Here is a 22260-nt window from a genome sequence, read left to right as displayed (position 1 = left end):
TAGTATACCGTTTTCCCCCACAGACAGATATTTGGGCTATTTCTAGATTTTAGCTCTAATATACAGCTGCAACTATAAATATCTTTGTAAAAAAATATTTTTCTTTTGAATTATTTCTTTGTGATATAGTGTTGGGAATGCTGAGTCAGAAGCTATCATTTAACTTCTTTTCTTGACAGAATGCCTTTCCGAAAGGCTATACCAGAGTGTTACTAGCGATATATAAACAAACCCAAATCCTTTTATCAAACCAAAGCTAGTATGTGGTTCTTCCACTTAATAGATGTGAGGTGATACTTTATATTAATTGTTTTAATGTGCATGTTTGTAAACTATTATTGTTTCGGGATGTTTCCCCAGTGTTTATCATGGGAACTCTGTGTGACTGTTCTTTTTTTTTTAAATAAATTTATTTATTTTTGGCTGAGTTGGGTCTTTGTTGCTGCTCGCGTGCTTTCTCTAGTTGCGGCTCTTCATTGTGGTGCCCGGGCTTCTCATTGCGGTGGCTTCTCTTGTGGAGGAGCACAGGCTCTAGCTGTGCAGGCTTCAGTAGTTGTGGCTTGCGGGCTCTAGAGCGCAGGCTCATTAGTTGTGGCGCACGTGCTTAGTTGCTCCACGGCATGTGGAATCTTCCCGGGCCAGGGCTCAAACCCGTGTCCCCTGCATTGGCAGGTGGATTCTTAACCCCTGCGCCACCAGGGAAGCCCCTGTGTGACTATTCTTATCTGCTATTTGATATGGATGACAGAGTGTTATCCTGATAGATTTTTATCAGTCCCCTAAAAGTTTTAGGGATAAAACTTTAGGGATAAAACCCGTAGCATTAATTGTTAATTTTCCCCTGCTCTGTTGCTTCCTTTTTAATCTCTTTTTTAATCTCTTTTTTCTTCTATGCAGTATTTAAAATTTAAATACTTTAAAGCCTTTTAGTTAAAAAAACTATTTTAAATGTACTCTTTTATTTTGGGGGAATTTATTATACCTATTGTGATATGAAAAATTTTTGCTCTGTTATCCAGTTTTATCAAAAGCATTATTATTATTTTAATGAGTATTTTTATCTTTACCAAAATATTACATTTTAGAAAAATTGGGAAATACATTAAAACACAAAGAAGAAAGTTAAAACACCCAAAGTTGCCTGTCCACAGTTAACCATTTTAGAGTCTGGAAATCTTCTAGTGTTCTTTCTAGGCATGCATATTTTTCTTCCCTCCCTTCTTTCTAATAAAGCTGGAACATGTAATACAAACCCAACAGCACTAATTAAGTAGTGATTTCTTTCCTTACTTTGAGATTTTACTTTGTATCTTTTAGAATCTTGAAAGCAGGACTTGCTTGCTGTCTTTTAGTAAAGGGTAGTAAAGGTGAAGATATAGTAGATACTGGAAGAAATGTTTGTTTCTCTCCTTTTCTCAGTAGACATGACAAGTTATTACTCTGTGTCCCAAGCAGTGTACCTTGTATTGTCCAGTGGAGCAAGTCAAGGAGACACAGGGGAGATATGGGGGCCTGAAATGGAATGTTCAAATTCTTGCCCACAGTTTCAAAATTCCGTCCAAATGTGCACTTTCACAAGGGACTTGAGCTCTTCTCCCTACCCCCTACCACTCCAACCCACCCCAAAACTATGCCATTCATGTTGCTGCTGAGCTCCCTCATCTCTTACTGCTCCAACTTTCTTCATCCAGAAAGTACTACTGACACTTCCCCTTCAACATTTTTTGAATGAAAAATTTAAAACATATAGAAAAGTTGAATGAATTGTATAATGAACACTCATACACCCGCCACCTAGATTCTACAGTGAACATTTTACTATGTTTGCCTTATCATGCATTTAAAGTGAGTTGCAGATATCAGTACACTTCACCTCTAAACAGTTTTGCGTGCATGCATATCATTGACTAGAGTATATTGGTTTATGGTTCTTTTTTTTTAAGAAAAATTTATATACAATGAAATGGTCAAATTTTAAGTTTATCATTTGATACGTTTTTGACAAATGCATACACACTTGCATGACCCAAATTCCTTCAAGATTTAGATATAAAGTGTTACCCCAGAAAGCTTCTACATATTATTTCCCAGTCAATTCCCATCTCCACCCTGGTGGTCAACACTGTTCTGATTTTTTCACCATTCATTAGTTATCCTTCTAATCAAACTTCACATAAATGGAATCATGCAATATGAACTGTTTTGTGTAAGGTTTCTTTCATTCAGAATGTTTTTGAGATTCGCCCACATCATTGTGTGTATCAATAATTCTTTCCTTTTTATTGCTGAGTCGTATTCCATTGTATGAATATGCACTGAAGTGTGTTTATCCATTCTCCTTTTGATGGATGCCTGGGCTGTTTACAACTTTTGGCTATTATGACTAAAGTTCCTATGAATAGTCTTGAGTAAGCCTTTTGTGGACATATGCTTTCATTTCTCTTGAGTAATTGCTAGGTCGTAGAATAGGTATATGTTTGGATTTATAATAAACTGCCAGACCTTTTCCCAGGCTGTACCATGTTCATCTCTCACAAGGATGTAGGAGAGTTCCTTATTCAAACACAGACACACACACACATACAGGGAGGATTTCTTCATATTTTGGGGCTTGTGTATTCATTTTGATGAGCAGAAAATTTTAATTTTGATAAAATCGAATTTATTGGATTTTTCTTTTATGTTATTGCTTTCTGTGTCTTACACTGTTGTCTACTTCCTGAGCCACAGAGATATTTTTATATTTTTTCTTCTAACAGCTTTATAGTTTTAGATTTTATGTTTAAATCTGTGATCTATTTTGAATTAATTTTTCTGTATGGTGTGAGGTAGGGATTTTTTTTTTTTCCACATGGCTAACCAGTGGTCCCAGTACTCTTTGTCATCCCTTCTCTGTTAGATAGCTTTGGCATCACTATGGACACTCTAAAGGACAGGCTGTTCTCCTTGGGTTTCTTGATTATCCTAGTGTGGAGGGAGAAGAGTTATTTCTTACTTGTCTCCTAACCCGTTCACTTATATTCACATATTTTCTGGATGTTCTGAGTCCTGACTTGTAAAAAAAGCCCAGGGAATTTTCTCTGGTTGGCAATGAGTTGTAGTGATTGGATTATCTGCTCTGTCTGGACACAGGATGGCCAGTGTACCAGTGAAGGAACGGGTGAAGGTATCTCAGAACTGGAGGTTGGGGCGCTGCCGAGAGGGGATTCTGCTGAAGTGGAAATGCAGGTAAGTAGCCTCTTGACTCTTTCAGAGCTACCTGGGACATTAAAGAATGCTGGGAAATGAAAAATCTAATCCTAGCTGGAGTATAAATGTGCCTGTCTTGGGTGATGGGGCACTGGTGATCCTTTAAATACCACAAAAGGGGCATCGGAGGGACAACTTTTTTTCACATTTAAAAAAAGATTATAAAAAATGTAATTTATTTTAACAGATTCCATATTTTTATGATTATAAAAATAATAAATGTTTATTGTAGAAATTTGAAAACATAGAAGAGCTTAAAGAAGGAAATAAAACTTACCTATAATCCTACCACTCAGAGGTAACCTCTGTTAATGCACCTCATCAAAAGAAATAAATGAAGCCAGTATTTCAGTTCATCTTGTTTTACAATTTTTTTAAAAAATTTTCTACTCTAGAGAGTTACACCTTCACTCTTGGCTTCCTGTAGCCCTCTCCCCTACTTTTATTAAAAAGCAAAATAGGATCTGAAGGTTTGGATATGTATGTTACAGGAGGTAGAGCTTGGAAAAAATGGCAGGAAATTTAGATAATGGCTTTGGCACTGCTAATGCCACAAATTTTATACTTCATTGATGCTGAATTATTTCATAGTTATTATTTGACTCCCTACCAAAAAGTGCTCTTTGTTGATTGGTTGGAATGGATAGGGAACATCATGATTCCACATTCCAGCGGACCTGGACCTGTGCCGATAGGTTCAGACAGGCTTCTTCATCTGATGACCTTTTTCTCTTGCTTGTATACAATTTCTGCTGCTTTCACTGACATGGGTTACTGCAAATTATGTGGTGGTGATGATGGTAAAGCAACTACAGGGGAGAAAGATGGATTTGTATGACAAAGGGCTTTACCCTCTGCTTCCCACTTTTGCCTTTTATTACCAGAAAGAAGAGTTTATTTCTCTAACAAGGTTTTGTTCCTGACGTCTGTTCGGGCTGGTTTCAAGCAATTTGGCAAATAAATACACAAAGTGGTTACCAGGCTGCCCCGTGATTCTCCACTGTTCACCTGACATGAACCTGGTTTCTTGTCCTGGGCAAATGGCTGTTTACCAGATGGCTCTAAACACATGAATTCCAAACCCCTCTGTTTGCTGCCCACTTGAGTGTGCCACAAACTCGTGCAAGGGGATGTTGAAGAGGAATGTGCATAATGAATGAGAGTGCAGGCATCTGCACACACTCTACAAATGTTCCATATAATATTTGCACACACTTGTAAAAACCTCATGTACAGAAACTAGTTACTACAAAGTCCAAGCTGCACTTAATGGTCCATCTTTGCAGAACTTTTCCACATTCCCTTGACACTTGTATTAAGGAGTCTGGGGAAGAAACACAACCCAGTTTGCTCAGACAGGCTTGGCGGTGGGAGATGGTGTCTCTGTAAATGGGGATGAATCATCTGTCCCTATGCTTTGCTTGGGACCTGGTAGCTCTAGGACCCCTATGTGGTGTAGGAGAGGCTGCTGGGATGTACCTTGTGCAAGGGGCTTAGTCCCCACCAGAGAGCATGGTGTCTGGCAGAGTCCTCTTTCTTCTTAAGTCTCACTCTGTGCCATGGGACTGACCTGTGGTTTCTAACCTTTTTTCCTCCTGCCAGTTTGTAGAGGGAATCTTTAACTATTTGTGTATTTCTTTTATCAGCTGCCTGCGAGAGCCAACTATTTCTCTGTAGTCTCTGAACTGTAGTAGACTGCTCTGGAGCTATGTTTTTCCATTGCCACACTTACCCTCTAATACAGAAATGTAGGTATCCTCTGTGAGGATTTAGGAATTTAATCAGTACATTAGCATCCTTTCCTAAATGGCTTTATTCCTTTCACTTAAAAATGGGCCTTTTGGGCTTCGCTGGTGGCGCAGTGGTTAGGAATCTGCCTGCCAATGCAGGGGACACGGGTTCAAGCCCTGGCCCAGGAAGATCCCACATGCTGCACCACAACTACTGAGCCTGAGCTCTAGAGCCCGCAAGCCACAACTACTGAGCCCATGTGCCACAACTACTGAAGCCTGCGTGCCTAGAGCCTGTGCTGTGCAACAAGAGAAGCCATGACAATGAGAAGCCCGTGCACTGCAACAAGGAGTAGCCCCCACTCACTGCAACTGGAGAAAGCCCGTGCACAGCAACGAAGACCCAACACAGCCAAAAAAAAAAAAAGGCCCTTTTGCTCTAGTAGGACAAGGGAATGGGGCTTCCCTGGGTTCACTCTTTTCCTTTCTCTATCACACCCTAACTGATCTATTGGGAAAGAGGTGTGTATGGAGGTCCTGGAACCTTGAAACTTATCACTTAAACTTCAGATCAGTGAGGACACAGAATGAAAAAATTACTTCATCTGGGTGGAAGGTTTCTTTTTGCCCTTCCCCACCCCTCAATCATTGCATTTTCGTTGCTCTGCCTACCCACAAGAAGTAGAGGTAGCCAGTAATTCAAGCCTTAAGCATTCTCTATTTATTTATTTATTTAGGCCGCACCATGGGCAACTTGCAGGATAGTCCCCTGACCAGTGATTGAACCCAGGGCCATGGCAGTGAAAGCGCTGAGTCCTAACCACTGGACCGCCAGGGAAGTCCCAAGCATTCTCCATTTAAAAGTGATATTTAATTGGTCTTTTATTCTGACTTTCTTTTAGAAAGTCCAAAGAAGATTAGGTCACCACAAAGCTCAATCACTCTAGTTTTCTAAAGGTAGCCTAAGGGTAGGTAGTTTTGAAGGAGGTGAGTGAGGTATAGACTTAACCTTGCAGGTTATTGCTAAGCTGGGGATTGGTCAGCCTCTCCGGAGTTTGAAGTTGAATTCTCATGCTATATCTTCTTTTTTTTTTTTTTTGAGGAGGTTTCTTCTTTTTTAAAAAAATTAATTAATTAATTTTTGGCTTCTTTGCTGCATGCGGGCTTTCTCTTGTTGCGGTGAGCGGGGGCTACTCTTCGTTGTGGTGCGTGGGCTTCTCATTGCAGTGGCTTCTCTTGTTTCAGAGCACGGGCTCTAGGTGTGTGGGCTTCAGTAGTAGTGGTACACGGGCTCAGTAGTTGTGGCTTGTGGGCTCTAGAGTGCAGGCTCAGTAGTTGTGGCGCACAGGCTTAGCGGCTCTGCGGCACGTGGGATCTTCCCAGACCAGGGCTCGAACCCGTGTCCCCTGCATTGGCAGGCAGATTCTTAACCACTGCCCCACCAAGGAAGTCCCTTCATGCTATATCTTGATGGTCCTTAAATTTTGTTTTCCATCTCTGCAGTCAGATGCCCTGGATGCAGCTAGAGGGTGATTCTCTGTACATATCCCAGGCTAATTTCATCCTGGCCTATCAGTTCCGCCCAGATGGTGCCAGCTTGAACCGGAGGCCCCTGGGAGTCTTTGCTGGGCATGATGAGGACGTTTGCCACTTCGTGCTGGCCAACTCGCATATTATCAGTGCAGGAGGGTAAGTGCTGCAGGCTTTTCCTTCCTTCCTCCTCCTCAGTATTCTTCAGAGACCTTCTGCCTGCCTCTGACTTTTCTGTCTCAACTCCAAAGGGGTGAGTAGGGAGACTAGAAGAAGGGGTAATTTTTTTTCCATTTAAAGCAGGTACTTCATAGTGTTAGCTGGAGAAGGAAAACAGGAAGAGCCTTTAATGAAAAGTGAAACTGGTTTTGATACTCTCAAGTGGGAAATTTGTTTTGTCTCTCAGCTCTCTGTTCAGCCCCAAGTATACTGAAGAAGTAAAGGTATCTAGAAACTCAGCACCTTATTGGGCTGAATTGTCTAAAGCTTAGCAAATTTGGAAGTCATTGGAGACTCCAGCTGTTTCTGTAGACTTGTTCTTTTCCTACAGAGAGAATAACTGGCTCTTGGGGGTTGGCTTCTTATTTCTCTTGTAGAGATGGGAAGATTGGCATTCATAAGATTCATAGCACCTTCACTGTCAAGTACTCAGCCCATGAACAGGAGGTGAACTGTGTGGATTGCAAAGGGGGCATCATTGTGAGTGGCTCCAGAGACAGGACGGCCAAGGTGAGGTGGTCTCCCCCTTACATACTGTTATTTCCTACTGTCTATAGGGAGTGGGGTGGGAGAGGGTGGATAGGACCTTGAGTCTCAGGATTGGCTGAGGGTACTGAGTTGGGGCAGTGGGGGAAACGACACAATAAAGAACTCACTTATGTGCCTCTGGCATGCAGCTTGCCATGCCAGGCTATGTCCCTGCCAGCTGGCCTGGGAAAGGAGTGGACAGTGGCTGGGAAGCTTGCCACTCACTTGAAATGTGGCGTGAACTCAAAAACAGAGGCCTGGCCAGCTTTTCCTCCCTGAGCTGAGTTTTCTCAAGTTTGTGGGTTGAGTTCTAACCCCAATATTTTATTTTAAAATCTCCCTCCTTTTGCTCACTCTCTGTTTGAGAAGGTTAATTTTTTACCACCTTGTTTATAAGCAATCGGGCTGATAATTAAAATGTGTTTTTACTGCTTCTCTGGAGAGTGATGTGGTCAGTAAGCAGTGGAAGGACGACTAGAGGAGGGCATTGTTTGTTGTGTCATTGCCAAGTTGCCTGGTCTAAAGTCAGACATCTGCCAAGGCCCAACAGAATGAGACTGATAAAGTAGTGTAACCCCTGCTTTATGGACTCAGCTCCTCCACGTCTGGGTCAAATAGGCTTTCACCCATGAGGCAGAGAAGAACTTTCTCCATCCCTGTGTCCAGTAGCCCTTGCCAGGACCCACACATGCCTGATCCTTTGAGACTGCTGTGGGAACTTTGCTGATAATTCAGCTGATGGTGCAGGAAGCTCGATAGGTTCTTGCTTGTGTGTTTCCCAGCATCTGGAGATTCCACAGTGCTGATAGGAGCAAAATGCTTGACCATGTCAGCAAATGGGACTCTAGGACACATAGAGAGGGAACTCAGGAAAGAGAAGTTGCAATCTTTACTAACTTTTCTGGCTCCATGTTCCCTCTAGTGATTACACCTTCATGTGAAAATGTTGCTAATTTATGTAAAAAGAAGGACTAAATACGTTCCTTTGTATTTATGGAAGTTTCTCCTCCCTTTGCTAATTTTTTCCTTACACTTTGTATTTTGTCAGAGAGACGTGTGCATCAGCACAGGGAGCCTGAGAAAAATTCAGAAAACCTTCTTCTTTTTTTTTTTTTTTAATTTAAAACAACAGAAATTTATTACCTCCCAGTTCTGGAGGCCAGAAGTCTAAAATCAAGGTTTCTTCTTTTTAATTAATCTTTATTGGAGTATAGTTGCTTTACAATATTGCGTTAAGTTTCTGCTATACAGCAAAGTGAATCAGCTATACGTATACACATATCCCCTCTTTTTTAGATTTCCTACCTATTTAGGTCACCACAGAGCATTGAGTAGAGTTCCCTGTGCTATATAGTAGGTTCTCATTAGTTATCTGTTTTATACATAGTAGTGTATATATGTCAATCCCAATCTCCCAATTCATCTCACCCCAGAAAATCTTTTGAACCAACATGGAAACTGAATTTCCTATCTCTTGCTTCCGAATCCCCCACCCCATACTTACTTCAGGTTTTTGATTGGTCATTGTCTCTGTACCATTCCTTGTAAAGAGACGAACCTTAACTTGCTATACTGCTCAGAAGTCAATTTGCACAGAAAACTTTTGTGCATGTGGGACCTAGATATTCTCATCTCATTCTAGCATTTTCTTGTCACAGCTTCAAGCTTCCCCGTGAAGCCTTCAGTGACATCTCTTCTATCCATTTCTCTGTGGTATGACACCCAGAGCAGTGTACAGCTAAGCTTTATGACCACAGGTAGCAATTCAGGGCTATAGACTGCTTACAGTTGAAGATTGACAGCAATTTTATTTAGGATATTGGGTTAGTTTCATGTTTTAAGTATAATTATTTACTGGTTTAGAGTTTTGAAGCATTAAAATCGGTACTTTCTAATTCTAAAATTGTCACTGCAGTAGATCCTATTCCTTTTGAGGATTTCTTTTTAGTCAGTGACAGAATTCTCCCCCCTGGTTCTTCAACTCCAGGAAGCTAGTCAGCTGTTTTGCGATTTCCCAGTGACCTCCAGGCCAGCTCATCTTTTTGGCTTTCTGGATGCTGCTTCGGTTCCCTCCTTCTATTGTTGTCTTTGCATTTAGCCGTCTTCATCTTTCTGGACCATTTTCACATTACCCACGTTTAGTCTTTTATAACTGACTTTCCATTTCTTTTTGGTGGCATCTGTAATTCTCCAGCTGCTTGTACAGGTTTCTAATACCTGAACCTACATAAGAACTTAGTCATGTTTGTCTGTAAACATCTATAGCCTGTTTTTTAGGAGTTCCCCAAAATGGACTATGTTTTAGGGAAGAGATTTATTGGGGTGAAGGGAAACAAAACATTTTCTTTGCAAAACTTCTGAGCTAGGGACTGCCCAGAGAGCTTCCTTCCCCTGCCTCCAATCCTAGTTTCAGATTTACTGTGACTTAGCTTGGATTGCCCCTCTGGGCTTTGGTGAGGCTGGCCCCATCCTGAGATGTGATAGGATGGTAGCTTACATTCTTGCTGGGCCTGGGCCAGGTCTGATCATTCCTTCATTTTTTTCCATTTTCTTTATTCTTTCTTTCATTCTGATAAGTGCTTACTGTATGTGAGGCTTCAAAGGGGAAGAAGATACAGCCTTTCCTTAAGGGGAGTTGAGACTGCATGCACTAGCTATGAAGCTATGAAGCTGGTTGGAAGTGGTCAGGACTATGAAGTTTAAGGCTCTAGGAAAAGGGCCAGAAAGTTTGGAGGGTGGAGAGATCACATTTGACTTGGAAGGGGAGATTTTATGAAGGAGGGAACATTTGAACTGTTTTTTTTTTCTTTTAGGTGTTTTTCAGTGTATAGGTTTGCTTTTTTTGTTTTATAATAACATAGAATGTAACCAGGCACTGTGCTAATAAGCACTTTATTTACATTTATTCATTTTCTCATTCTATCCTTTAGGGTAATTTTTCCCCACATAATTATGGTCATAATATATCTATTTTTTAAATGAATTTTTATTGGAGTATAGTTGATTTACAATGTTGTGTTAGTTCCTGCTGTACAGCAAAGTGAATCAGTTATACATATACATATATCCACTCTTTTTTAGATTCTGTTCCCATATAGGTCATTACAGAGTATTGAGTAGAGTTCCCTGTGCTCTACAGTAGGTTCTTATTAGTTATTTATTTTATATATAGTAGTGTGTATATGTCAATCTTAATCTCTTAATTTATCCCTCTCCTGCCTTCCCCCTTGGTAACCATAAGTTTGTTTTCTATATCTGTGACTCTATTTCTGTTTTGTAAAGAGGTTCATTTGTACCATTTTTTTAGATTCCACATACAAGAAATATCATATGATATTTGTCTTTCTCTGTCTGACTTACTTCACTCAGTATGACAATCTCTAGGTCCATCCATGTTGCTGCAAGTGGCATTATTTTGTTCTTTTTTATGGCTGAGTGATATTCCATTGTATATATGTACCACATCTTTATCAATTCCTCCGTGAACGGATATTTAGGTTGCTTCCATATCCTGGCTATTGTAAATAGTGCCACAATGAACATTGGGGTACATGTATGTTTTAGAATTATGGTTTTCTCTGGATATATGCCCCAGGAGTGGGATTGCTGGATCATATGGTAGTTCCATTTTTAGTTTTCTAAGGAACCTCCATACTGTTCTGCATAGTGGCTGTACCAATTTACATTCCCACCAACAGTGTAGGAGGGTTCCCTTTTCTCCACACCCCTTCCAGCATTTATTGTTTGTAGATATTTTTGATGATGGTCATTCTGACCTGTGTGAGGTGATATCTCATTGTAGTTTTGATTCGCATTCATAATATATCTTATATACCCAATGTACCCTGCTGTGTCTACTTTATTTTATAAGGTTTTCCATTTTTATTGCAAATTACTTGTGTCATCTTTAATGGCTTCACAATGGACTCACCATAATTTAGTTACTATTTTTCCTATTGGTGGATGTTTGTATCTATTTCTTTCCTGTAGTAATAAGGACCACCATTATTGATGCCTAATGTCTGCCAAATACTGTGCTTCTGTGCTGGGTGCTTTACACTTATCTTCATTTTTCCACACTGCAACCCTAAAAGATAGGCATTATTTCCCATTTTATACATGAGGAAACTGAGGCTAACAAGTTATAAAATATCCCTAACATCAGAGATAAATAAGTAGCAACTAGGGTTCCAACCCAGATTTGTCTAATCCTAAAGCCCATGTATGCTCTTTCTGCTATTGCAGGCTGCAGGGAATATTTTTATCATTTAGGTTTTTCTTCGTTTTAGGATTATTTTCTTAGGATAGAGTCTCAGCAATAGAATTACTGAGTTGAAGGCTTTGGTTATTTTAAGGATCTTGATACATATTGCCAACTGCGTGTGCGTGTGTGTGTGTGTGTGTGTGTGTGTGTGGTACGCGGGCCTCTCACTGCTGTGGCCTCTCCAGTTGCAGAGCACAGGCTCCAGACGCACAGGCCCAGCGGCCATGGCTCACGGGCCCCGCTGCTCCGCGGCACGTGGGATCCTCCCGGACCGGGGCACGAACCTGTGTCCCCAGCATCGGCAGGTGGACTCTCAACCACTGTGCCACCAGGGAAGCCCGCCAACTGCTTTTTATAAGGACTGTGTAAATGCCACTGAGTTATATCTTCTCCAGGGTTGGGTCTGTTTTGAATTTGATCACTGAGGGTTAAGATGTGATCAGCATACTCATGTTTTGGTGGATGGTGTGCTACTACTGGTGCGGGTCAGGAGGGCCACTTTCCCCAGATCGTGCTTGGGAAATTGGCAGCATGCTTCCAGAGCCACCCCTGGAGACCAGGAACCTTGTTCTGTGGTTTTCAGTCTGGGGATCCACCAGCCTGTTCAGTGGAGGACACTAGTGAATTCAGGCCTAGGGCTGCCCCCAGAGATTTTGTAATCAGAGTCTCTAGTCACCCATACCAAACAAGAACCTGCCTCCTAGGTAGTTTGCATCAGGGAAAAGAAAAACTTCTCTTCCAAGCCAAGGCTGTCTGAAAGAGGACATTAGATGCATCTAGTTACTACCAAAGTGACCTAATCCAGAAGAATGAGCCAGAATCCTGGCATTCCAGGAAAGTTGTGGTGTTTACCTTTGTTTTCTGCCCTTCCTTATTCAGATCTTCTTGTTAAATTTATTTTCTTTTCCTGATGTTGGGAAAAGTAACTCACACCCTTCTCCCCCTATCATAGACACACAAAATCTAAGAAACACTTTCTCCTTTTATAGAGAAGAGGTATCATGTGATCCTAAGCAGTCAGGACCACCCCCACTCCATCACCTACCCCTTAAACTCAAGGAATGTTTCCTGAAAGTTCTTCCATCTAAGGTCCTGTCTGACTTTTTTGTGTTCCCCTTATAGCACTGCAGGGACCTTGAGAGGTCACTGATCCATCTGGCCTCCTCGGGATCCCTCCTTGGCTGCTGTCTGGGGACAGCCCTGTACATTTGAGGTTTCCTCTCTGTTTGGTTAGAGGCTTAGTCCCCTGTGTGTGTCATCTGGGGTAGGGTGAGGTGAGGGGGCCTTGTGCTTAATGGGAGATTTCTAAATGCACTGACCGCTGAGAGGGCTCTGTGAGTGTTGATTAGAGTTAAGCCCAGAGTGGCTGCTAATGTACATTCCTGACTGATAGGGACTAGATAATGTGCTCCAAGCAATATTTTTAACCAGTAGGAGATATGGAAGCTTAAAAGAGTTAAGCTTTTCTGCTACTTTTGGTGACACTAGGTGCTAAATTCCCTGCTGACATGAATAGCACTGGATTCTGGGCATTATCAACAAACAAACAACAACACACCACCTTCCCACTTTGAAGTCCTCTTCTTCCATTTTTCCTTCCCTTGGATCTTTCTTTTTACTCCTCTCTCTCTAATTCTAATCTAATTCTATCTCTGTCCACTCATACTGGGCCTTGATCTTCCTCCCTCTCCCTGCCTCCCCAAAGTAAAATCTTGGTTAGAGACAGGAAAAGGAAAATCCACAAACACGGGGAGGTTACTAAGAGAGGCAAGCCTCACCTGCTCACGCGTCTCAGTCAGGTCTCAGCTGAGGAACGTGGAACTCCTGATTCCCTGGTGTACAATTGGCTGCTGCGTAAGGGCTCTCAGGTGGACGTGAAAGGGTGGTTAGGACTGGGAGCCAGCGTCTGTTTGGGCGGTAGGCAAGGCAGAAGCTGGAGAGGTCCCTCTGCTGCTACCCTGAGCTCTGTGTGTACAGTATAGAAAGGATTCTCCATTTCCCCACCCACCCTAGGAACAGTGACTCCACCTGGTGCATTTTCCAACCCTCATCCCGATCCCAGGCAACGCCAACGAGAGCATCTCCTCTCCTGTTTCCAGGTATGGCCTTTGGCCTCAGGCCGGCTGGGGCAGTGCTTACACACCATCCAGACTGAAGACCGAGTCTGGTCCATTGCTATCAGCCCATTGCACAGGTAAGGGAGATGTTTTGGTGTATGGTTTTATCCCATGTAATAATGCTTTTATTTTATGAGGTCAGGTGGGTGTCATCAGGAGAGGCTTGGGGCCCATGTCCAGTTGGGCCCTCGTGCAAAGTCGTGTATGTGGAGTAGATTTGTTGACAATTATAGCAGAAGTGCCAATTTTGATGACGGCTTTACCCTACCCTTTGGTCTGACTGGTGTTTCTCTAGTTTTGCCTGTGATTGAATGAGCCTTGCATCCTGAATTCTGCTTTCTAGGCTCTCTTGAACCGAGGCAGGGCCTCTCTCCCCACCAGCAGAGTACATAGACACCCTCTCTGCACCTGCTCTGTCAGGGTGTTTAGTGTCTTCTCCCACTTCCTTCACCCCTCACTCCCCACCAAATGATCAATGGGAAAGCTGTAGGGCTGGTACCCTCCAACATCGGGTTTAAGTCAGTCACTTGTTTTATGAGAGAGTTGATCCCCCCTCTTGCAGCCCCCTTCAGCCTTTTTCTCCTCACCCCAAGGAGCCTGCACCCCTCCTCCTGCCCCTTCCACAACTTTCTTTCAAATTTTTTTCCTCCTAAAGAATTAGAGCCGATTAGCCACGTCATTAATTCTTCAATTTGACGGCTGATATAGCAGGACCTGAAACACATTGCTGACCTCAGAGAATGGAGACCCCGTTCCTTAGCATATTGACGATGGGAGAAGTTAATTAAAATTCCACAGAGCGGAGGTGTCGGCTAACCTATAAACCTGTCGCTGTTCAGAACAAATCATTCTAGCAATCCTAGGAAAAAGGGAAGGAAAGACCAGCAGGGAGTAGAGAGGCCTAAGTGTGTGGGAGCAGAGGGTGGAAAATGGAGCCATTGAGCTCTGGCCCCTCCTCAGTTTCTTCCTAATGCTGCCCCCTTTAAAGCCAGTTAGCCAAGCCTGGGTGTCTGTGGGCTGGATATGTGTAAGGGTGGGAGGTGACAGTTAGGCTGGTGACTTCATCTTGGTGGTTACCTGAGGACTCCCGCTGGCTTCAGGAGACTGGGGTGGCCTGGGGTGAGGTCGGTGGTGGAGGGATGCTCTTAAGGCTGGAGATGGTCCATGTGCTTCCTGCACATGGAATTAAGCTAAAGACACATACAGGCTCTCCCAGCATCCCCATCTTCATATTCCTCTACTCTAGCCACCTCCTCTGGAATGTGTTACGCTACCTGTTAACAGAATAGAGCGTGGCAGCTGTTGAAGATGATGTCAATAAAAGGTTGAGGACAGTGTCTGCCTTCATCACTGAGAAGCAGTTTAGATCACAGTAAACTGACTTTGGGGCTTTTTTGGCCACAACTTGGAAGCTGGCTTTGAGGAAGGACCTAGCTTCCTAATATTACTAGCACTGCTCTATAACTACTACTGTTACCAGCAGCTAACATTTATTAGTCATATGTTCTATGCCAGACCCTCTGCTAAGTCCTTGATATGCCCCAACTTTGGTGAAAACCTAGGTCTCATGTTTTCTTAACATTCTCCTTAAATGTCTTCTTGGTGTACTTTCTTGCCCCTGGGATGACTCTTTCACTCACTGTTGGCTGGCTGTTTAGCTCCATGACCCACAGTTATTTGAGATGACCTTTACCCCAAGTCCACAAATGGTGTCTTGGACTGTTTTAAAAAAGTAGTTTGTATTTGGGATTCTGTCATTACACTAAATGACCAGAGTATATGTTGGTGTTCTCTCTGCTTCTTTTTCTCTTACCCCAAAAATATATTGGGATAGGAATCTTTTCATCTTATTAGATCCATTTCTTCTCACTGTGTCAATGAATTTGAACCTTTCAGTAAACTGAACCATTTTCCCAATCTTGGAAGACACTGCCTCCTAGCTGTAGGGTCTGTTCTGGGAAACTGGAGTTCTGCTTTGCCACCAACCAGGAGGGTGGCCTCGGGTGAGTCCTCGGAGCCGTGGTTTCCTCGTCTGTTAAATATGAATACCATTTCCTTCATAGTCCTTACTAGGTCATTGTGAAGATGATCTGAAATAATGCATATGAAAATACTCTACAAAGCTAAAAGGGCTAGAATCTTGTGTCAGCCAGAATCTCTCCCAGCTGGTGAAGCATTTGTTTAGCTGCTTTAGCTGCTCTCACGTCACCACCCTTCCCTGGGGCTTCTCCTGTCCCTCATGGAGTTACACTGCTCTTTTGCATTCTTCTTGAGGTGGGGACTCAGCAGGAATCTCTTTCTTTCCTTTTCCCCTGTGGTTTTCCTGCCCTCCGTGGCTGCCTCTGTTCCCTTCCCTGCCACCTTTCTTGTTGAGTGTGGTCGTCAGTGTCACTAATGTGATGTGGCCGTGAACCCCTTGTGAAAAACACGAGAGTGGGTGGCCAGCAGCTGTCCTCCAAGGAGCCTGGACAGTTGGGAGACCTGGCACATCTCAGTCTCTTTCTTCTATTTAAAATAATTTGTCAGAGCTATTCATCGTATTTATCTTTGATGCTGGGACTTATCTGCCTTCTTTTCACATGTGTGTACTTAGAAACTTGTAGCATGAAACATGAAACCTCAAGCCCTAGGCTTAACTTGAGGTGTTCGTGACTGGGAGAAAGCAGGTATTCTGTCCTGTGTCCAAATGGCACCTCTTCTTCCTTTCTTGACCTTGAGTTCTTGGTTTGTAAACACTCTTGGAGGATAATATTTAATACCAGTCATGTGCTGAGAGCCATGTTTAGGTACTCAAAAAACGGAAGGAAAACCAGTAGGCTCCATGGGAAGGTGGCAGGCAAGGACCTTTCCCTCTACCTCCTATGTGCCCTCCAACCCATCTTCTGGCCCCAACACTAATAACTCTGCTTTTAGGATTTATGACTTATAGATGCAGCCTTCCTCCTGTAGAGGAGGCCCAACTGGGAGCTGTTTGGTGAGTGAAAGGACTGGTTGAGATGGAACTGAATTGAGATGCTGGAGGTGGAAGGGCACACGTCTGGGTGTGATTGTGGGTCCTAACTGGTCTCAGGATACGATCTCCTGAGGTCACGTAGAGTTCTGAGCACTTTTCCATAAGTATCACAGAAAAGCAGAATTTTTAAAACATGCAGTACATTGTATTGCCATTAAAAGATTATTTCTAGCTGAATAAAGTTAGTAAATACTCAGAGTAAGGAAATGAACTGTTAAAGACTCGATTTCATCCCTTCTATTTTCCATCTCTTTTTTTCTCACTCCCTTTCCTCTGTGCTCCCTGTGTATTGACTGAACACTTGCTGTGGGGTAGCTCTCCTGAGGATCTGATTCAGTGGTGGGGGAAAGATGGGGGCACAACTGTAGTGGTTGCCAGATGATACTGAGTGCCTGAAACTAGTCTGTCTCTGGTTGAGGAAGGGAGAGGGTCATTCCCCTCCTGGCAGAAGGAGAAATTGAGGCTCAGAGAAGGGCACATGTGGGACGGGGCAGAAGAGGCTCAGGTCTCCAGCTTATTGCCACGTGCTGTGGTGCAGAGGGAGGGCCACGAGGCAGGCCTTTACGTCACTGCAATGCCTTCATCCACCAGAATCTTGGACAGTAGCTGTGGCCCTTGAAAGCCTCTGTGGGGATCTGGGAACATTCTCTTTCTGGAGGCCAGAGTTGAGATAGCGAGGGGGAGGGGAGGAAGGCAGTATGTAATCAAGGCCTGGGCTCACTCGTGTAGCTGTGAATGCTTACACCATCCCAGGAGTGCCAGTGCACATAGATCTTCGGTTTGCAGGGCCCTTCCAAGCTGGCTGGGGGGTGCCTTGATGTTGAAATGAGTCTGGAGCCCCATTGCCCTGTTTGCCTTGGAGGGGAAGAGAGAGAAGCCCACAGCGCCTCCTTCCTCTGCAGACACCATATTTATTGCCCTCCAAAAAGAAGGAGGTGCTCAGAAGAATCCTTTCCCCATCTCCGAGCAACACTTGCTATCACGTGAGTGAGTGTGGTCAGGAAGGCTTCCCAGGAGCCTTGGGTTTTAATCCCTTCTCTCTTGTTTCTGTCATTAGGGAAACATATGAGTGGTATAGGTGTGGAAACTTTTCTTAGCTGTGTTATTAAATATACAATATAATTTAGTGTAATTTTGCTCACTGTGGTGGCCTGTTTGTTTTGGGGGGGGATTAGTCCAAGTCTGCCTGTAATGTACCGATTCAAGTTTGTAAAGTGAGTTGTGGCCTCTGGGGGGTTTTGATGGAGGAGCTGCCCCTTCTTGCTTCATTTCTCCCGGAGGTGAGGGAGAGTCTGGAAGGAAAGCCATCACTGTGTACTGTTTGGTAAGGGGGTGGATTTCTGGGGAGAGTGGGTGTTTGTTCCCAGTGTCTACAGGGTTTACTGTGTGTTGTGTGTGTGGCAGACACATTCACCAGCCTTTTGAAATACGCCCTTCTTTAGTGAAAGGTAATTGCATCTGGAGTTTTCTCTGACAGGTTTGAAAGATTGGAAAAAAGGAGGCAGCCAACTTTTAGTTTAGATTCTTTTGGTTCCCAGTGGTTCAGCAACTCTTTGGCCCTGGGCTTCCTAACTCACTCAGTGCTTTTAGCGGAAGACAAATCAAAAGTAAATGTTGTGCCTCTGAGTTTTGCTTTTTCTAGTTGGTGATAAAGAGCTGGTTCCTGAAGGGGATCCCTAACCTTGATAACCTGAGGAAAGACTCTGATGGATGACTTTGTCATGCTTCACATTGTAGCCGCTCATCCTGATGGTTTGGCCCACAGCTGTCAAGATCTGTCTCTTCTCCCTTCCCAGGGTCAGGGGCTTGTCTAGGGAAAGGACACCTTCTCTAGGCGAGGAGTGGCTCAGTGTCCCCTGTTGCCAGGCTGAAGACCACAGTAGAGGGAGTCTCCTGCGTGTGGTGGCCCTAGATAAGAGAGTCTGAGGTACAAAGACAGCATGGAAGGACCAGAGGCTGGCATGGCTGGAAGGGGCTGCATGATGCCTGGAGAAAGAAGGAAGCTCTGCGTGATGCTAGGTGGGCCCACTGGTCCAGCCTAAAATGACCTAAGATTGGAAAGAGATCAGTGTAGAGATATAACTGAATCAGAGTCTGGTTCTGCTGAATCTCAGGGCAGCGCCCGCCACCCTAGAGTTCATTGCTGGTGCTAAGCCAAGCCTCTCCGGCCGACACATCCACCAGTAGCAAGGACGAAATGCCACAGGGGTGGGTTTCACTTCCTCAAGACCCTGGATTTCTGCCACTACCCAGGGCATGTTGGGCACAGGGAAGCTCACGTACTGGGCTGCTGGTCTGAGACCTGCAACCCAACCAGCTCTGGCTGGCCCAGACCCCATCTGTGGGAGCGACTCCTTCCCTGGCCAGGACGGTTGGCTAGTTGGGAAGAACTGACTTAAATAAAGCACTACAACTAGAAGCAGAGAGTGCTGCTGCGGAAGGCGGGATGCTGTGGACATAGAGTCCGTGCCTCAAGACCGTGCCCCTGCTACAGGGATACATTTCCATCCCTCAACCTCTGTTTAAATTCTTTCTTTCTCCACTCTGTCTCTGTTTCTGTATCTCTCCTTGCATCCCTATCTCTCTTTCTCTCTCCAGATACTTCTTAAGCATTACAGTGTGCTACACCTTGGGGAAACAACAGTGAACTAGACAGCATAGTCTGATGGAGAGACAGACGAAACTTAGCAGATATGGTATGCTAAGTTCTCAGATGGGGAGCAGACACATGGGAGGGATCAGGGTCTTCCTCCTCTTCCTGCTGCCTGCACCTCCCAGCTCCAGTCCCTACCTGCACCGCTATTTCTTCTACCCTTCCCACATCAGGAAGAGAGAAGGTAATTTTCCTGCCTTAGCTGCAGCTGACTTTTCTGGGTTGTGTGTGCAATGTGCCTGTGTTTTTCCACCTTTGATCAGTGTTCTGCCAACAGATAATTTAGCAATCACATCCCAAGGTGGAAGCATGGAGTTAATGTTAAAATAAGTTGTTTTTTTTTTTTTTTTTTTAACTTCAGTGGGTGATGAGGCAGAGAGGGAGGCAGGAGGGTGAAGGGGAGCCATAAATTCTGTGGCTGGTGTAGCTGTTCTCTGAGCAGCCGGGAAGCCTCTGATGTCTCCACAGCACTTTCATTAACATTTAAATTAAGGGTTTGTTTTCCAGTCTGTTTTATAGGCAGGGACCTTTCATGGCCTGTCACATACAGCATCCCCCCACCCCCCCAACAAGCAAGTGTGTAATTGTAGCCACTGCTCTATCCTAACTCTGGGTTGCAGCCGGGAGTTCAAAGGGAATTCCTGGAGATGGAGCTCTGGAGGTACAAGGTGTAACAGTCAGGATGTGGGTGTTCTTCCTCAAATGAAGGCGCTGTGTAGGAGCTCTTTCTCCTCTTATCCGACCTGTGCTTTTCTCTGCTCTTTCAAGGGACACACACTTCAATCTGACTCAGACCCCTCCCACCCTTCCTTCCCTGGGGCATGAGGCAGGTGGAAAGGGGTGCATCCATCCGAGTGGTTTCTCCTTATATCACAGGTTAGTGCCTGGGACAGAGCGTTCTAAGATACAGATCTTCATGCTTATCTTCCTCCTTTTGATTTTTTTTTTTTTTTTTGGTCTCAAGAATACTTTCTCCTGCTCTAGTAGACTTAGAGAAGCAACAATATAAAAGAAATTGCCATCTGAGAAGAATTTATAATAGGGCCCATTGGTCCTAAAGAGTGCATTCTAGCATGGACAGACATGTGTAATGCACCGTACATAGTCACTAGCTCTATGTGTACAGGTGTGTGAAATAGCTTACTGATGTAGATCATTTGAGGAAACTGTTCTCCAAGGTCTTGGCATTCAGAGGAAGCTCTCCTGCACCCTCACAGAGTGAATTTATGTCTAAGTTTCCTTCACACAGGCGTATTGGTAGCATTTGGGGGTGTTTTGAAAAGAAATCCCTGCTCTGGTCTCCCTCCTTCCTGTCAGCATCCAGTGGATCTGCGGCTGACGAGAATGTGTCCCAAACACTCACGGAGCATCTCATTAGTTCATAACCTCTGAGGGCTTAGTTCACTCACTGCTGGTCTTGAGCTAGATTTTCTCTCTAGACAGTGGTGAGAGGGGCATTGAGGGCTTTCTCTCTTTCTTCCTGTTCAGAGGCTGAGAATTTTCCTTCTCATGGAGCCCTGGCTTCACTCCTTGAGTCACCATGTCTTTCCACCTTCTGCGCTAACTCAAACCGCCTGTGACTTATCTGCGGGATTGAAGATGGCTAAGCGTCTGGCCTGCCTGTTCCAAGTAGCGTAGTCAACAGGTGGACACCCTCATGCCCTGGAGTCTTGCCCGAGGGAGTGAGGGAGGTGCCGGGGTGACCCCTGTGCAGGTGCTCCTGGGCTCAGATTGCAGCCTGGTGTCCAAGCCCCTCCTGGTGGTGATTAATCTGGGACACGGGCCGGCAGAGGCCCAGTCCGGGCAGCTTTGGTCCCTCACTGTGAAGACCTTTGGCTCGGAGACTGAACTGATCTCTGTAGCCTGCTTCGGCTTGAGTTTGATCTGTCAAGGCTAAAGAGGAACCTGATGGTGGGGCGGAAACTTCTAGCCCTGTCTGACTTATGGCACTGATCCGTTCCAGTGGTCTTGTCATGATAACACTCGTATGTTTAAGATTTCCCCACCTGTTAGCTGCAGCACTCAGATCAGTCAAAAGAGGGATCTTCATGAAATATCTGTGCTTTTAGCTTTTTGAGCCAATGGAGCTCACTCTTGTAAGTAGACTGGGGGCTGGAGAGGGCTTTGTACTGGGCCCAAGTGAAAAAGGCAGTGTGTGGCTGGATTAGTAGCATAATGTGTTTTTGTATATTGGGGGGTCATGTCAGAGGTGGAAGGATCACCCCATCCTCCTGTCATTAGGTGGCTCTCAGGCCATTTGGGGCAGATTTCAGTACATCAGTTTGGAGTCAAGACTTAAGTTCTTGTTTTCCTTTCCATTTCAAACGAGATTTTTTGAAATGGTGTCTTCTCCTCCCCACCACCTTTCCATGTACCAGAGTCCTGGTCCCTGGGGCCTCCAGGTGGCAGTCCACAGAGTCAGCTGTATTTCTTCCCCTTTCTGAGTTCAGGACAGTCACATGTGGCTCAGCTTGGTCATGGCCTTAAGACCCAAGAACGGGAATTCTCCTGTCCATGACAGTTACCCTGCATCCATGAGTGTCGTGAGTTTCATTATTGTAGTAGCTCCTTTTGGGGGGTTAGCAGCCTGAGATCCAAGAACTGGAACATTTTCCTCACACCATCAGGGAAGACAATAGACATCCCTGTATACCACTAGCGGTGACAGATGTTGACACCATTGGGATGGAAAACTGCCTGTAAAGATTCTATGAGAGACTTCCCTGGTGGCGAAATTTTTTTGAAGTTTCAGATTGTGAACTTTTGGGGGCAGGGGTTTTATTTCCTGTTTTGTATAAGTTATGAGCCTTGTACTACAGACAAACCGCTGTGCCTCTGGGGTGCTCTGTTAAGCTGACTACCCCAAATCCTTCCCCTCTTTCCCAGCTGGTTCTTGCTCCTTTTTCTGTCCAGGGCATTTTCATAGGGGGTAGTTTGTGACACTGTCCGTAGTGCCC

At 44.3% G+C, this 22260-nt stretch overlaps 1 protein-coding gene across 5 annotated transcripts in view; it reads left to right on the top strand.

Moving 5' to 3' along the window:
• FBXW4 (F-box and WD repeat domain containing 4) overlaps window positions 1-22260 on the top strand; it is an 80350-nt gene that overhangs the window by 13590 nt on the left and 44500 nt on the right. For 4 of the 5 annotated variants that reach the window (XR_003433898.1, XR_003433897.1, XM_027112359.1 and 1 more), the window contains exons 2-5: window positions 3133-3228; window positions 6483-6668; window positions 7106-7238; window positions 13620-13714. Coding sequence is in view for 3 of the 5 variants with exons in the window: in XM_027112359.1 (XP_026968160.1) it covers window positions 3133-3228; window positions 6483-6668; window positions 7106-7238; window positions 13620-13714 (510 nt within the window). In the remaining 2 variants the exon portion in view is untranslated. The remainder of the gene's footprint in view (window positions 1-3132; window positions 3229-6482; window positions 6669-7105; window positions 7239-13619; window positions 13715-22260) is intronic. The other variant, XM_027112360.1, reaches the window with a different exon arrangement.

Source organism: Aethalodelphis obliquidens, unplaced genomic scaffold (assembly GCF_003676395.1).
Source record: "Aethalodelphis obliquidens isolate GAN/ISIS:26980383/991018 unplaced genomic scaffold, ASM367639v1 scaffold11, whole genome shotgun sequence".
Classification (NCBI taxonomy): Eukaryota; Metazoa; Chordata; class Mammalia; order Artiodactyla; family Delphinidae; genus Aethalodelphis; species Aethalodelphis obliquidens.
The sequence above is the reverse complement of the archived record's forward strand: the minus strand, read 5'-3'. Positions and strand labels throughout refer to the sequence as shown.